Below are 15,563 nucleotides of genomic sequence, written 5' to 3'. Positions count from 1 at the left end.
CTTTAGCCTGCCGCGTTCTAGCTGCCAGCTCAGGTTTCCTTATTGTTTCACCAGCAGTACAGAAATATGACTTGCCAAACAATTTTGGAAGCTCCTTACATCATTATCCCAACTGTGACCAACCCATACTTGTCCAGAAAAGCTCTCAAAGGTCCTTCACGCACAAGCTGACAACTGAGCCTTGTGCTTGTTATTATTCAGGTTTTACCAGCATAGGAAGAGAAGAGGGAGGGCAGAAAGACACTCGGCTTGGTGTGTGGAGCTGGGGGATTTGTCCCAATGATTGAACCAATTACCAACACTGAAAACTAAAATTAAGATGCTGCTTATAAAAAGAAAAGTTTCAGAGTTCACAGACTATTCATCATCAAAGAAGTTACATATTGTGAAATCAGATATCTTTTTTTTAAATAAGTGAATTAATTTATTCATATTTGTACATTAAATTGTATACAATTTCAGAAAGCATTACAGTTAGATTAACAAAAGCTAGTTACCAAAAAGAAAATACAAAACTAAAAAGAATCCTGGAAGCTTATTTATTACAGAAGTTAAGTTTCAAGGTTATGTTCATGTAAGTCCAATTTGGTGGTATTTGGTGAAATATTTAGCTGTTTAAAATGAAATGTTTAAAAAAAACCCAAGTGATTTCTATAAAATCCTATCTAAGGCAGATTTTATTGTACATTGATTTTAAACATTTGGATAGAGGGAAAAACCTGAGATCTATACCCAAAAGCTATTCTCTGCAGAAGAGACATACACATTGGTTTGCTTTTTGTAGCAAACGGTATATATAATGGTTACTATAAAAGTTGTGCTGTACATTAGCTGTAGTGCAGGTCACTTTCATATTAAGTGCCAATAAAGGCTTAACAAAATATACAAAGTCTTAAAAGGTGAGGCTGTTTAAAGCATTAATTGTATACATATTGCACACTATAGTGAATACTTATGGTTCAAAACAAATACTCACGTTACATTTGCCAGTTCTTACAGAATGAACCACACTGGAATGAGAAAGGGTCAAGAACAGCAAATGTTACCAGCTGTCAAATCAGCAAAAAGTGAGAGGCAGGTCCGTGGAGGCTGGTGTCTTCCCTCAAGTGGCCAACAGGTCGCTGTTCTTACTGGTCCCGGGACTCGTAAAGAAGTTTTGTTGCCTAACATGAAGGCAAAATGTCACCGTGTTAACGGACGTTTCAATCGCAGCCACTTCATCTCTTTCCTGCCCCTCCAAAAATTTCCTTTAAACCCAAGGCTTTCAACTCTTCCTCTATTTTCCTAAATCTAAGGCATTTAATAGCATTCAGATAGGCACTCGAGTAATTTTTGATGCTATTCAGGGTTACTTGAAGTGCAAAACCTGAGGTCACCAAAGATTTTAGATGAACTTACATTTGTTTCTTCTTGATCAGAAATGACTATTTCTGATCAAAACTGCCTTGGAAATGGCCAGTTCTCAGATTTTGGTAATCTGTCTGAATGCTATTCTGTTCCATATCCCCTCCCACTTCTGTGTCTAATCCCCGCGAAGTTTTAGTGAGGTGTTCCCTTTGTCTCAAACTATGGTATCGACCAGCTCCCTGCAGCAGGAACAGATGTGCTTTCTCTAGCTTCCGCGTCCTTTCACGTGCCATTAACAAGGATCTCCAAAAGTCACTGCACTGACTGGTTACTTGAAACTGAGCTGAGCTCTTGGCAAAGGAGACCTATCGGTGGGGTCAGGTGTTAAGCTCATCACTAAAATACCAGTTCTCACTATAGGAGTTGCATCACTACAAAAAAATTAATTAGATCAGTAAGTCTGAAACTGTACTCGTGTGGCAACACAAAGTTTGAGTGTGCTGTGCTGAGCACACAGTTAAATGCTGAAGTTAGAGGTGGTCGGGGAGCTTAACAGCAGAGGTACAGAAGCAAATAGCCACACATCTGCATATGCAGACAGCTTATCAATTACAATTCTAATTATCAGATGAACAAAGTTCCAGAACTAGTTGGGGTGGGTTTGGATTTTGTGTCCCATAACTTTGACTTATGAAACAATAAACATCAGATGCATTAGCCATACAGCACCCAGCAACAGTAGATAAAAGACTTTTTTCCACAGGGTCCTGCCCTCACCCCGTTCCAGTTTTAAAAAAAAACAAAAAAACCAACTAAACTTCTTTGAACCTTCATAAAGTATTAAAAACACTTAGCTAAGTTGTACATTCTTCAGTGAGTAACAAAAAGTTAAGGCAGGTGAAGTCTTTTCACCTAAAAACCTATGTAAGATCTTGGGAAACCCCTCACAGCATCTATCTTCTTCAGGTATCTGAGCTTACAGCTAAAGCCATGCTCATAACAACTATCCATAGCTTCTGTTTTCTTAGCAATACAGCCCTAAAACCCTTAAATAACAAATAAAAAGAAAAAAAAAAGACTCCTAAGGCCCCATACTCTCTTTAGTGCTACTATGCACCCTGCACAAAGATCTTCACCCTTCTCTCAGTTTTGCCGCCTTTGCTTACCTTATGCATAGCTGCGAGCCAGCTTGCCGACAGTTTCTTGTTACAGCTGAAGTCTTCACTGGCTGTAAATTTCATCTGTGTTAGCTCCTCTGATCCTGGCACCTTATACTGCAGAATCATACCTATGGCACGAGTATTACCTCCTGAAAAAAAGAAAAAAATTAATCTTTAACAGCAACAGGTTTCACTAAGTGACACATTTTTTTCCTAGCTAATAAGCACGTTTGAAGAAAACTAGCTCATCACTTAATGAAAGAAACACCAGCAAGTGCAGGTGCACCGACAACTGCCGCATCAGAGGACGCAGTGACCACGGGTGTTAGTGCCAGGCAACGGAATGTGCAGACTCAGTCTCATTTAATTCTCTCTAGCAATTACCAAGACAAAACCTTTATAAACTGTCAGGGAAAGCCACTAGTGACACACACTAAGCATACCCTCATATTTTACTATCACTACATCTTCTCTTGAGTAGTTTCAAGAACTGAATTGCTGACTGAACTACTAGTGTCCCTGCTGGACAGAAAGTCTGGCGTAGCAGTCAGAGATCCCTCCAAACTTGGCAAAGGTTGGGAAAAACACTTAGGCGCAACTATAGGACAAGTGGCAACATCATTTGCTTCCTGAAGGAAATCCATTACGAAAGATAGTGCTCTGACAACAGCGTGACAGCGAGATGTTTGTATCTCTTTTCCTCCAGCTGCATAGAGATTAAGATAAACCAAATCAAAAACACAGGAACAACTAAAAAGCTTTGTTTAGAATACCACAATTTATTTCCTGAAGTAGCAGAGCACAAACTAAGCCCCAGGAACAGCACCGCCACACACAGGTCTTATGCAAAGTTCTTTTTAAAAAGAAGTGTCTGCAGGAGAGGGCTCCTGGAGGTCACTACTATAATATCCAAGAAACTAAAGACAGTATCAGTCTGAGCAAGCTGATCAAAAGCCCACAAGCAGCGTTTATAAAAGCAGCCATGTAGAATAAATTGAAATCCAGCTTCAGCACTCACTCCCCTGCATCCACCTGGTCAGAATAATCAATTACATGACTACTTTAAGATAAACCAGTGGAAATCAAACATCTACGCCTTGACCAGTGTGCCCATGTCTGGTATTCCAGGACAATTACCAAGTCAGGCAGAACACACCTTACATACCAAGAGGTCTTATTTCTTTTAAAGATGTGTAAAAGCAAGCCGTTAAAATTAAGAGTTTATTTATTTAATGCAAAGTTCTGCTGGACTGTACACAAGTAGGGTACCCTTCACTTCTGGTATATACTGTTCAGAACTTAGGATAAAGTAGGTGCTGTGTAATCCTGCGTACTGCTGAAAATACTATTTCTCATCCGCCCTTCTCTCTTCTAGCACAGTCCAGAGCACTTGTGGTCTAAGGGCGGCCCTGAGTGTTTTAGTCCTCCTCCAAAAAGTTAGAAAACATTCATCCTCCATTTATTAAACAAACAGATGGGAAGGAATAGATAGGTGTCATATTTGAGCACGTCTGAAGTTGAACAGCTACAGGTCAAGCACTGTAGAGGAACGAAGATGGGAGGGGGGCCACAACAACATGCTTAGGTGAGTCATGCTCAAAGGCACTGGTGATACCTTCCGTAATATGCTGGCTCTCCAGAAGGCTGGTGTAAGTGTGAGTGTCTTTTTCTACCATCAAGAAGGCAGGCAGGGAAAAAGATAAAGCAGTCAGAAGAGTAGTGAACAAGGAACTGTAGGAGCATTAAGTTACTCAGCAACACATCTGGTTGATTTGAACACTGAGATAAGCTTATTGAAGTGACCATGCTGTACTGACTGACTATTGCACAGAAAGGCCATCTGATTAGAAAACTCCAGCAGTGACAGAGGTGTTGCTAAAGAACAATTAATAAATTCCTGACCTGGTTTGTTCTCATTTCAGTGAAATCATATTCAAGTTCATCCTGAAATTATCTAAAATCTGGTAAGAGATGAGGCAGTAAGTAGCTGCCCTCCAGTTCAGATGTTAGCAGTTTCATTTGGCCACCCCTTCATCTTGAATGAAATTAAAAAAGCATAGTTTAATTAATTATTTCCCCCCCTGCCCCAAGTTTCTCTCTCATTCGTTCCAGACAAGAAATCCCAGCCAGATTCTGAAAGGGAAGCTATTTAGATTCAGTCAAGAGAAAGGATCCGAAGAGGCAATGACCTCCTTTACTCTGGTTAATCGAGAAGCTCTCTCCTATTACAGCTGTAAGGCAATTTCTCAGTTCTTAGCTTTTCCCCAAAAACCCCAGGAGCTCTGTGAACAGGGTTCCACACGCGTCACTCAATTCTGAAAGCAGTTGTGACTAACATAGTTATAGTTACACCTGTTACCAATAACCTAGGGATGCATTACCTAGCTCAAGCAATAATTAAAACTTCACATATTTTTTCTTAATAGTTAATTTGTATTCAATGAAAAAATTACCTCCAGGAGTAAATCCCTCTGTAAGTATCTGAACAGTTGAAATCTGTATAATTTCAATTTCATAGTGGCTGTCTCCATCCAAAACTAGGTATCTATGTAACAGAAGAAAAACTTTTAAAATAAATAAATAAATTTCTACAATAGCAAGTCCAAATCAAAGGAAGAAAATAAATGTAATCTCTCAGTGACTGTTTATATGTTCTTAGGGGTGAAGAGGAAAACAAATCAAGCAGGAAAAATTACTCTTCATTAAAGTTCTTCTCTTAAAGGGAAATACAAAAAAGCCAACAACACTCAAACCTCACAAAACCTATAGCTCGGTTTACCAGGAGACGCTTTCAAAATATTAAAACCATTCTTCCAAAGCTCTGGAGGGAGAACAGTGTTCTAGTGAACCAAATTACAGGGACCTTAATAACCTTAAATAATTTGCTGTAGTGTCAGAATCATCCCAAAATCAGATTTTTCAGTGGCTACAGATCTCCCCTGCCCCTGCTTCTTATGATCCCTGGTGGCACTAAGAAGCATTATCAATGAGGGAAACTGCACCATTCCAAGGCATTTGGATCCACACTGCTGGTAAATTCAACCAAACTTACTCCAATAAAGTTGTATCTAAACCTTTTGGTTCAATTACTCTCTCCAATATCTTCACAGCATGTTACTTTTATATTTTGTTTAAGTTATTAGGTAATAATACAGCTGTAAGTGCAACAATAATATAGTTTACAAGTGCAATTTCTGTCAATATTTCTCACCTCTGATTGTTGGAAAGTCGACAAACCATGAGCTCGGATTTATCAGATGTTCCCAGAGTTACAAAGAATGTAGCACCTGGAAAGAAATGTTTTAGTATTCTAATGCACAGTTTAGGAAAGAACATTCAAGTATCGAAAAGGTAACTACGTTTTACTTACTGCACCTAATACACAGAACTGGGTGAATTAAGGCACTAATTGAAACTTTAAACTGATTAATATCAGCAGAAGACTCGAGTATAAAAAGCTGATCTTGAATTATCATGTTCTGAATCACAGGATCTTTCACAATTGCTGTATACTTTCTCACATGTTGTAGAAATACAGATGATGTCTAAGATGGATCTTTTAAAAACAAGAACAGATGTGGAAATGGCAAAAAAAGGCAATTAAAGACCTTGTCTTGTCACCATAATACAAACAATTGTTTCAGTGTTCAAAGAACAAAACAACAGTCAGAAAAATCTAATAGCAAGATGTTACCTTCAGGTCTGTGCTTAATAAATAGTAAAGAAACCTCTTTTTCATTACTGAAGGCTCAGTGTTCCTCTGAGGTCAATGAACTTCAGCTTTCATGTTACGTTTTTCCTGCTCAAAACAGCTCTGCTGACATCAGGAAAGTCATCTTAGCTACATTAGTGAAGTGATTCATACTTAAAATAAAGCAGACTACACGCCAACCACTTCATTTCCTCCATGCCTCATGCTGCCTGTATTACCTAATCCCGATACTGTTGGTCTGGGAAGTAACAACATGCAGCCCTGCCAGTGGTCTGCGATCTATCTCCAGCATCTGAACTACACAGCCTCAGAGCTCATCAACCTCACCGTTACTTCATAATTTTACGGTCTCCGCAACCCCTCAGTGCAGACCCTCAGGCTGCTGCTGAAGCAAGACAGAGAGGCAACAGCAGCAAAACTGCAAGGGACGTCACAAGCACCACATGTCTGATTTGAGATCTGTGCCTCTAACAGTAAGCCCGGAACAACTTCGGACCTTAACTGCTTAACACACATGCAAGTAGGACAAGCTTTAAGACAAAAAAATCTTCATTTTAAAATGCATTATTTAAAAATTCATCACTGCAAAACAGTGAAGGATGATTTGCATGTTACAGGGATGAACATAATCTCTGAACACAGAACCTCCCTAGGAACATTCATGCTAATCAGATGTGTGGTTTAGCTTATCTATTACACACTGGCATCATGCTGAGGGTCGAGAGCCCATCAAAAGGCACTGAATGATCACAGAATATTTTAAAAACTGAAGACTCGGCTTTCCTAAAGTAAGTGGAACACGAATTACTGTACTACATGTAGCTTTAACGCGATGCAAAATTGACCACTCACAACGATCTGCTACCAACCATAGCTGTAGGCCATGGACAAGATCAAAGCTCACAGACAAAGCTTGAAACAAGTATGGCATCTTGTTAGAAAATAGTAAAAATATTCTCTATTTTCAAGTATTTTTCATCCTTATTTAATGTAACAGGAATATCGCTAAAAGATGCATTGTTTTAAGAAAAATCGCAACTGCACGTATCTGTTCTTGAAGACATTAATTCTTGTAAACATTGACTAAAAAGTATAAACGTCTCTCTGAATAAACTGATAATGCAGAATTATTAACTGGCAAAGAAGCAGCATGAGAACAAATGGTATTTAAAGGAGACAAAACTGCAGCTCGTTTGACCAGAGGCATTACTCTTGCTGTTTATCAGATTTAACACAGTGTTTGAATAAATATAAATGGGATCAAAACAGTCCTTACCATTCATGAGTACTTTAAGCTGTTTGTCATAAAACTCTGTTTCTTTCTGAGAGACGAGGGCACATTCAGCACACTGGCGCACAGGGTCCACAAAGCACATGCGAGGCAGAGGCACTTTTTTACTGCAGCACTTGTCACAGAAACACTTTCCACATCTTCGGCAGTGATGCTAAGCACGAGAGAACATTCTGTTTATTTATTTACAATGGGAGCTACTAAGGAGTGATTTGATAAAGTTACTATATTAAAATCTTCTCCCTAAGAAACAGGACAGTTTCTCAGGTGTGAAACACACAGGCTAAGGGACAAGTAGAGGAAATTTAACTGCTAGAGTGATAGAAAGTAATCGCTGAAGACTGAACACAAAGGATGGAGTACAGTATGAACAAGAGCGCTATGAGCCTTTGCTGGCGCTCTATAAACACTTCTATAGTGGACCAGACAAGTCACCGAAAGGGCTTCCCCAATGTCCAGTAAATCCTTCACCTTCCTGTCAGTAAAAACATAAGGGAAGAGAAGTTTCTAAGTCCCTTCCCACCTCCAAGCAAGGATCTTGGGAAACTTCAACTGGAGATCCAATTTTCTCCCATAAAACTTATTCCCAAATTTTTCACCATCAAAAAAGGTAAAAGTCTTCACACTTAAAATCTAAAGCTGTTTCTCTATCATAAATATCAGGCAGCATACAGTACAAATCCAATGAAATTGCATAATCAGAACTAGTATTGCAACGTATTTCACAGCTACTAAATCTGCAACAAGTGACTTGTGCTCCAAATCACTATCGGGGCGTGACAGTCCCAGCAGGTCTCCCTGATGCAAGTTCTCATGTCAGAACAAGTATTCCCAAGCAAGCAGGAACTGACTTGTGGCTCAAAGCAAGTTTGAACAGTTTGATACAAGGAAGTGATGCACTGCAGTTCTGGTCAGTGTTAGGCTTTCCTTGTAAATATTATACAAAATTCTCTGGAGTACCTCTTCCTCAGTGGTACCTCCATTTACCTCCCAAAGCTAACACAAGTAAAACACAGCAGCCTAATGAATCAGTGTGTCTCAGCCCAAACACCCAAACCATTCAACCACCACGCTCTTAACCCAGCCAACTAAAAGGTAAAAAAACCCCACACAACCAACCAAACCAAAACAAAAAACACCTAGGAAAAAGTACACTCTGTGACTGAGAAGTGGAGAGGGAGGTGCTGATCTCTTCCCCTGGGTATCCAGTGATGGAACATGTGGGAATGGTTCAAAGCGGCGCCAGGGGACGTTTAGACTGGACATGAGGAAGCATTTCTTCACCAAAAGGGTGGTCCAATACCACAACGGACTTCCTAGAGAGATGGTCAATGCCCTAAGCCTGTCAGTGTTTAAGAGGCATTTGGACAATGCCCTTAACAAAATGCTTTGTTTAACTTTTGGTTTAACAATTGGACTAGGTGATCGTTGTAGGGCTCTTCCAACTGGAACAGTCCATTCTATTCTATTGCTAGTATCACTAACTGACATCCTAATGCTCTTCAGGCCTCCTTAAAATTTACACCTACCGGGCATGACATACCAGCGTGTCTGGTTTTCTCCTTCCGTCTCCCTCCAAACAGTAAGTTAAAAAACACTGACTATGTCAATGCACTACAAGTAACATTTCCGCATCCTTCTTCAGTTTCACGAGCACATGCTAAATGAGTATGAACGTAGTTATACAAAGGAATGACATTCCTAGCTAAAAATCATTGATGGCTTTTTTTGGGAGGCTTCTCCATGCAGAAACTTCAGTATCAGCAGAATGTTTTCCAACAGTAGTATTCTGCACACCAGCATGCATTCCACAGTGATCTGCTTCCTTTTAAGTAATGACCATAATTTAACTGTAATGTTAGTGTTTCCTCTTCACAGAGTGAGCCTAATTATGGCTCACAGCAATCAAGGCAGTTTACACTTTCTACTTTAATCAGAAATTCCCTTTTCCAAATCTGAGATAAACCCTGTTTTACTTTTGGAACACAAGGAAAATCTGAGTTTTGGTTCTCCGCAGTTTAGTGATATGGTTCTTTAATGTAATGTTATAAATCATTACTCCTGAAAACATTTTTTGCTTACATTTCCACAACTAATTTTATCACCGAAAACAGAACTAAATTAGTTGATTTCATTTCCAAGTCAATACTGACATAAGCAGCCCACTCCAGCACAAGTTTCTCTAACTCTTGCTTTGAATATAAATGCTGTGGGTACCCTGGAATTTGGAAAAAAACCCAACTATGTATTACACATCAAGCAACAAGAAGAAATTCAAAGAAACAGCATTAGAACAAAAAGAACCTCTCCTCAGAAAAAGCAGAATAGAAAGAAAAAGTACTTTAAATTACAACAGATTTTGCACACTATTCTACTGTAATCTTCTACATTTTAAGTCAAAAGAAGACCATTTCATTATTTTGCAACAGTTAAAAGCTTTGCATTTCATTGACGTCTCTTACCTTTCTAGTTATGAAGTCAAATTTTGTATCACACTGCATGCATCTTGGGCACTAGAAAACAGTAAAAATTAAGATTAATCTACGAGATTTCTAAGCCTTTAATACTACTACCATATACAAAAGACTGAGCTTTGTACTATGCCCTAAAAAGAAACACCTCCAACAAATGTCCATCCTTACCTTTTCTTTAATACTGATGTAGCAAACTCACATTAACTCCATGTGTAAAAGGAGAAAAAAAAAAGCCGCCAATCTCATTCACCTGAAGGAATACTGCATCTTGTCAGCAGTCAAAACTACATTTCAGAAAAGTATTTATGCTTAATTATGTTTGGCTATCCAGACAATCATATATTCCAGAGTCAACTGTTTTTATGCAAGTTGTCATCCTCACTGTACTATTCCGTGATGCTCTGTTGACTCTCGACAACATTGTTTACGTATTTTAATCCTCTCAAAGCTTACACATTTTTGAACTGTGATAGAGTTATCTGGTTTTCTTCCAAGTAATTAGGACTTAATTTTTGTTCCAGTTACAAAATGCCACCTGAATACCTCTTGCCTAACAGAAGCTTACACCTGCACTCCTCCAAAAAAGGCCAGAAAACGTGAAGTTTCTCTCTTGCAACTAAGTAAACAATTTTCTAAACTACCAGAAGCGATTAGTGACTGTTAAGACAACTAACATTTCCTGTATAGAAAGTCACCTACCAAGAGGCTGATGTTCAGCAGTTAGATCACTAGATTTTCACCAAGATTTTACATGTTTTTATCCACCGTATCAAAACCACTCTCCAGGGTTTATCATGTAATTATTGCTAGATTTATTTGCAAATATTAACTCAAAATTATGCCTGACATCGAATTCAGGAGAACATGGTTAGATACCATAGTAATTTTTGTAACTCTGGAGGCCGAAACTCCTCAAACCAACTATCTCAGATTACAGCTGAAAGTCATTTTAAAAACATGCCCTAGGCTGAGCAGATGCTACTTGCTAAGCACACAGTAATCACCATTTTCCTTTAATTAACATATTTCAATGCTGAGCCCTTTATCTTCTATGAATTCCTTCAGGTTACAACAGCTTTTGTTGCCTACTTCAGGGACTTTTGCTTCAGAAGATACCCAATCACTGTCACAAGTTCAAATATTGCAGCAGCTAAATTAGAAATTCTCTAGAAACTTTGCAGATTCTATTGAAGTAGAAGATTGTTAATAATTTGCAATAGTTTATATGAGGTGTTCTGAGGTCTAAACTTTAAAAAATTAGAGGGTAACCGCAGTCACTGTAATGGAACATAAATAACTACTTGGATAAGCCATGTATTTCTAAATCCCACACAAAAGAGAACTAGAAGTGTTCCTGTATTGTTGCAAATAACCTACTGAATTAAGGCATCCAACCACCTCTTTTCACAATGGCTGTAGAAAAGCTTATTCTAACATTCACGGATGATGCATAAAGCAACTTCAGCATTCCCCACATTTCATGTCTAACAAGTGGTACTCTACTGCTAATCCTGTATTTTGCTCTACACTGATCTTGATTTAGTGTTTTAATTTTTGGTATGTATAGCTTACCAGCTTGGCTGGTAGCTGGACCTGTCAAGAATTTTGGTGTACTTTGAATTTACCATGAGTCTAACTTATTTTCGTAATGAATACATGTATTTTTTTGGTCAGAAACTAGAAAGCACAAGCCACAAGCTAAGGGCGGGGAAAAAAACCCCGCTCTTCTAAATACTGATTTCATACACATTGCTTTTCAGGAAGGAACAAAGTTATCTACCCTCTTATTTAATACAAACCCTATAGAATAAAATTTCTGAATTCCAGATCTGTCCCAGTAACATCGCCTCATATACAGAGCAGTCATAAATAAACCACGAGTCAAATGGCATATGGCAGCAGGCAGTGCAGAAGGGGCTTTTCCTACAAAAATGTTTTAACACAAGTAGGCTCAACACACTGTTTCTTCAAGGTATTTCTGCTTTAATTAACCAGAATCGATTGAACCCACATGCACAATATCAACTTCTGCTTTGCCTGGGAAGAGATCCCTACTGAAAGGCAAGTTCTTCCTATTCATCCAAGTGCTGACATTAATTAGAAAGTGCATGAGTAAGCACTAAATTAAGCTTTATGGCTTGGATGATTTTTATTTCGATTACAGAGAAGGAAACACAATGTTTGAATTACTTTTCACATCTTCAAGATACAGGCTTTTTTAAACTAGTACTGAGATTATTTGTCAAGAGGAAACAAGAAGGTATGAAATAAGAAATAAAAATGCATGTCACAAGTATATTCACTTTACATACAGGCAACATACCACTAATACTGATATCAGATTATTTCATATAGCAAGAGGGAAATGGAAGAACATCCAACAGCTGCTGGATCTTGGTATTAATTTAAAAAAAATACTGAGAGCTAGTCCAGTACAAATGGAGTAGAACTTTTCACATGCTTGCTGAAGTGTGATAATGAATTTGTGTAATGCTTCAGATCCAGCTAGAGGTGAGAACACTGCAGATGGACAGGAAACTATAGTCGCCCTTCATGGGCCTTATTTGCATATACAGTAACAAAGAGATTCCAGAAGTGATGCAAGGTAACACCCAGTTGAGCTTGTTAATGCGGTGACTTTTGCAAACATGAAAGCTCTGAAGCTCATCAAATCACACCTTGTAACACACCTGACCAGAACAGCTGACAGCACAGTGGAAAACACCACAATGAAAACACACCTCAAATACAGGTTATGATGCTTTCTGATCCTACAACTGTACAGTACCAATTGCCTCAGCTACAGGAGCTCACCCACAGTCCAAGTACAGCTGTCACCCAACCAGTGCCCACTCCGAGACCCTGAGCCAACTGAGGACCCAGCTACATGATGCTCAGTTGCCTCTCACGGTGATCCAGGAGCCCACGGAATCACTGCCCACGCATCTGGGAGCTCCTCCCACACAGCCCAGCTTTGAGGTACACGGCATTCCCCGGTCACAGAAAGGTCTGCTGCTACACAGCTAGATGTCGCGACGTTTGGCCACCTCTGCATCCTAACACCTAAATTTTACCCCAAGATTTTCTTCATATGAACATCAACAGCTGAGTTCTGCCAATGATTAACAAAGAAATTCCAGGTTACACAAGGCACACGCAGTGGCCTCAAGTGTCTCAAGCTTAATCATGCTCAGCACAATTTTTCATGATACTATCCACCTCAACTCATTACTTTATTATAACTAAAACTATGAAAAAGTTTTCTTTAGCTCTGCTTCAGTCTTACAGTTCTATTTCCTCAAAATAATTGATATTTGGATTGTATAATCTTGTGACATTAAAAAAAAAAAAACCAAAGTATTTCAATGTCATGTAAGTTTTGCAAAACTACCAACCGCCACGATTTTTAGGTGGTTTTACTTTTTAAGAAGTAAACCTGTAGACTGTTTCTGCATAAGAAACATAAAGCTACTGAATTTTTGAGTGCTACTGGCTGCATAGCAGAAGCCAGCATATCTGAAAAGCCTGATCAATTTTATCTTAGATAGAGAGCACTTCTTTAAACTACATCTGATATGGTAACAAAAGCATTTTTTTCTTGCTGGATTCATTAAATTTAACTTTATTAATAAAAACATGGGATTTATAAGCTTCCCGGTATATCACATATCTGCTGTATTTAGGGAAAAAAGTTTGTAACCATTTACCAAAGGCATGCCAGAACTTCAATACTCTTTCAGAAATCTAGTAAAGTAACTTTTTACAAAATAATAAGAATGCAAGATTAAAAATACAAATTAACAAATGCATGTAAAACATTTGCCTGTAATAAACTTCCTCTCAACAAACTCTGATGCAAAGGTGACATTCAGTCGCCAATTAACACCCTCAGCCTACCAACCAACAGGCTACAGAGGAAAAGCTGAATTTTAAGGAGAACGAATAGCTGCAGTACAACTGTTAATACAGAATTCAAAACTAACAACATACATTAGACTGATGTATCTAAACCATACAGACTTAATTCTTAAATATATCTAAATAAATCTTATTGCAATTCTCAACCTTTAGTTGAATTAAGATAGTACTGTGCATTAGATCGAGTTAGAAGTACCTTGTTGTGTTTCAGGTTTGTTTTTTTTAAACGAAACCAGTTTGCTATAAGGGCTACTGAAATACAAAACTATAAAATTTCAGAAGGCCAAGAAAAAGAGCAGATTTCAATTTAACTGTTACACAAATTATATGCACTGATGATGATTATGACAATGTCAGAAATCAGCTTTCCAGGTGGCGCAGGTCAGTGGACAAAGCGCACAGCAAGTCACCTACACAGCAAAAGCAGGCTCTGCACAACCACTGCTCAGACTTTGCTACAAGCTCACTGATAACACAACCCCCATCTGCAACACACCCAGCACACCACGTAACACACAGTGCCTGCCTGCTGCGTCAGAGTCCCAAGAGCAGAGAGCACCAATAACTTCAAGTGCCACCAAGCTCTCGTCACTGAAATTTTGTCTTGTCCACGCTGCATATAAAACAGAAAACCAGTTGCTACTGCTGACAGGAAGAATTTTTATTTTTTTTAAAACCTCTACGTACAAAAGAAGAACTTCAGATAACTCCCATGTTTCAGGAGATTGCTTATACAAAGTAAGTTGAAGAAGTCACCTTCCAGTAAAAGGGCTGTTATTTTGGATGAAAAAAAGCAACTGACCTACTAGCCATGCACTTCAAGACAGCAAAGGTTAGTCTCAGTGGCCTGAGCTGCAGAAACTGTGCTAGCAGGGTGAGTCTCCTGTATTATTATTCTACACATAACTTTTTGCCTCGAGAGATACTAACTAGGGGAAAAATTTTCTTCCTCATTCCTAACCGAGGAGGACATAGTGTTCCCATGCAAAACACACCAACCATGTCTGTCTCTGGCAAGGAATGGCTATGCTTAATGACTCCCTGCTTAAATTCATATTGGTTCACCTAAACTAAATCTTAATTCCAAGTCACTTGAAATGCACTGGCACGTGCCCACACCACAGAATGCTGGCAATAAGTAACTAAACCATCATTTGATTCTAAGCTGCATTAGTAGAGACTAGTAACAGATAACATGTATCACATGAAATTTATCATCACATAGTTTACTTGAAAAGCATTTAAATGCAAAGTTGACTGAAACAGTCTAACTTATTCAATACTGAACATTCACACTGGGAGCCAGAAGCGCTGTTCTAACTGAGCCTTAATGCCGTAATACTTTGCATCATTTTTATTTAAATCAACATGGTCTTCAGCATTACGTTTCTAACCCCTGAAAGAGAACGCGTCACTAAACATGAACGCACCTCGCTACACTTCTGGCTCGTTAAGTTCCTCACTAACTTTTGCCACAGGGCCACACATCCCTCAAGAACGACTGACGGTCCTATCCTTTCCAGTCCTTGATCTAAGTGAAATAAATAAAAAAAAACAAAAACGCGGTTTAGAGCTAAATTAAACCGCACCCGGGCGAGGCTGACCCACTACCCGGCCAGTCCGTGAGAGGAGGCGGGCGAGCTGCCTGAGGACAGCGCAAG

The 15,563-nt window shown here is 38.9% G+C and overlaps 1 protein-coding gene across 1 annotated transcript; it reads right to left on the bottom strand.

Annotated features, from left to right (window-relative positions):
• Window positions 1-400: 400 nt before the first annotated feature.
• Window positions 401-12,974, bottom strand: ZFYVE21 (zinc finger, FYVE domain containing 21). The gene is made up of 8 exons (XM_009874161.1): window positions 12,894-12,974; window positions 9,973-10,023; window positions 7,496-7,664; window positions 5,719-5,794; window positions 4,961-5,052; window positions 4,123-4,176; window positions 2,514-2,656; window positions 401-1,163 (listed from the first exon to the last, which is right to left on the bottom strand). Exons 1-8 carry the CDS (start codon window positions 12,972-12,974, stop codon window positions 1,128-1,130), a joined length of 702 nt encoding a protein of 233 aa, XP_009872463.1. The 3' UTR covers window positions 401-1,127.
• Between the last annotated feature and the right edge of the window lie 2,589 nt (window positions 12,975-15,563).

This window comes from Apaloderma vittatum, unplaced genomic scaffold (assembly GCF_000703405.1).
Source record: "Apaloderma vittatum isolate BGI_N311 unplaced genomic scaffold, ASM70340v1 scaffold40157, whole genome shotgun sequence".
Taxonomy (NCBI): domain Eukaryota; kingdom Metazoa; phylum Chordata; class Aves; order Trogoniformes; family Trogonidae; genus Apaloderma; species Apaloderma vittatum.
Note: the sequence above shows the minus strand (reverse complement) of the source record. Positions and strands in the feature narration are given on the sequence as shown.

What these genes read in the sequence shown, in the direction of transcription:
- ZFYVE21 (XM_009874161.1), bottom strand. Translation starts at nt 12,974, where the DNA reads ATGCCGTGTACCTCAAAGCTGGGCTGTGTGGGAGGAGCTCCCAGATGC. An exon ending in AGAGGGATTTACTCCTGGAG is followed by an intron (nt 4,177 to 4,960) that starts GTAATTTTTTCA and finishes TCTTGATGGTAG; the next exon opens with AAAAAGACACTCACACTTAC. An exon ending in GGCTCGCAGCTATGCATAAG is followed by an intron (nt 1,164 to 2,513) that starts GTAAGCAAAGGC and finishes CCTTCATGTTAG; the next exon opens with GCAACAAAACTTCTTTACGA.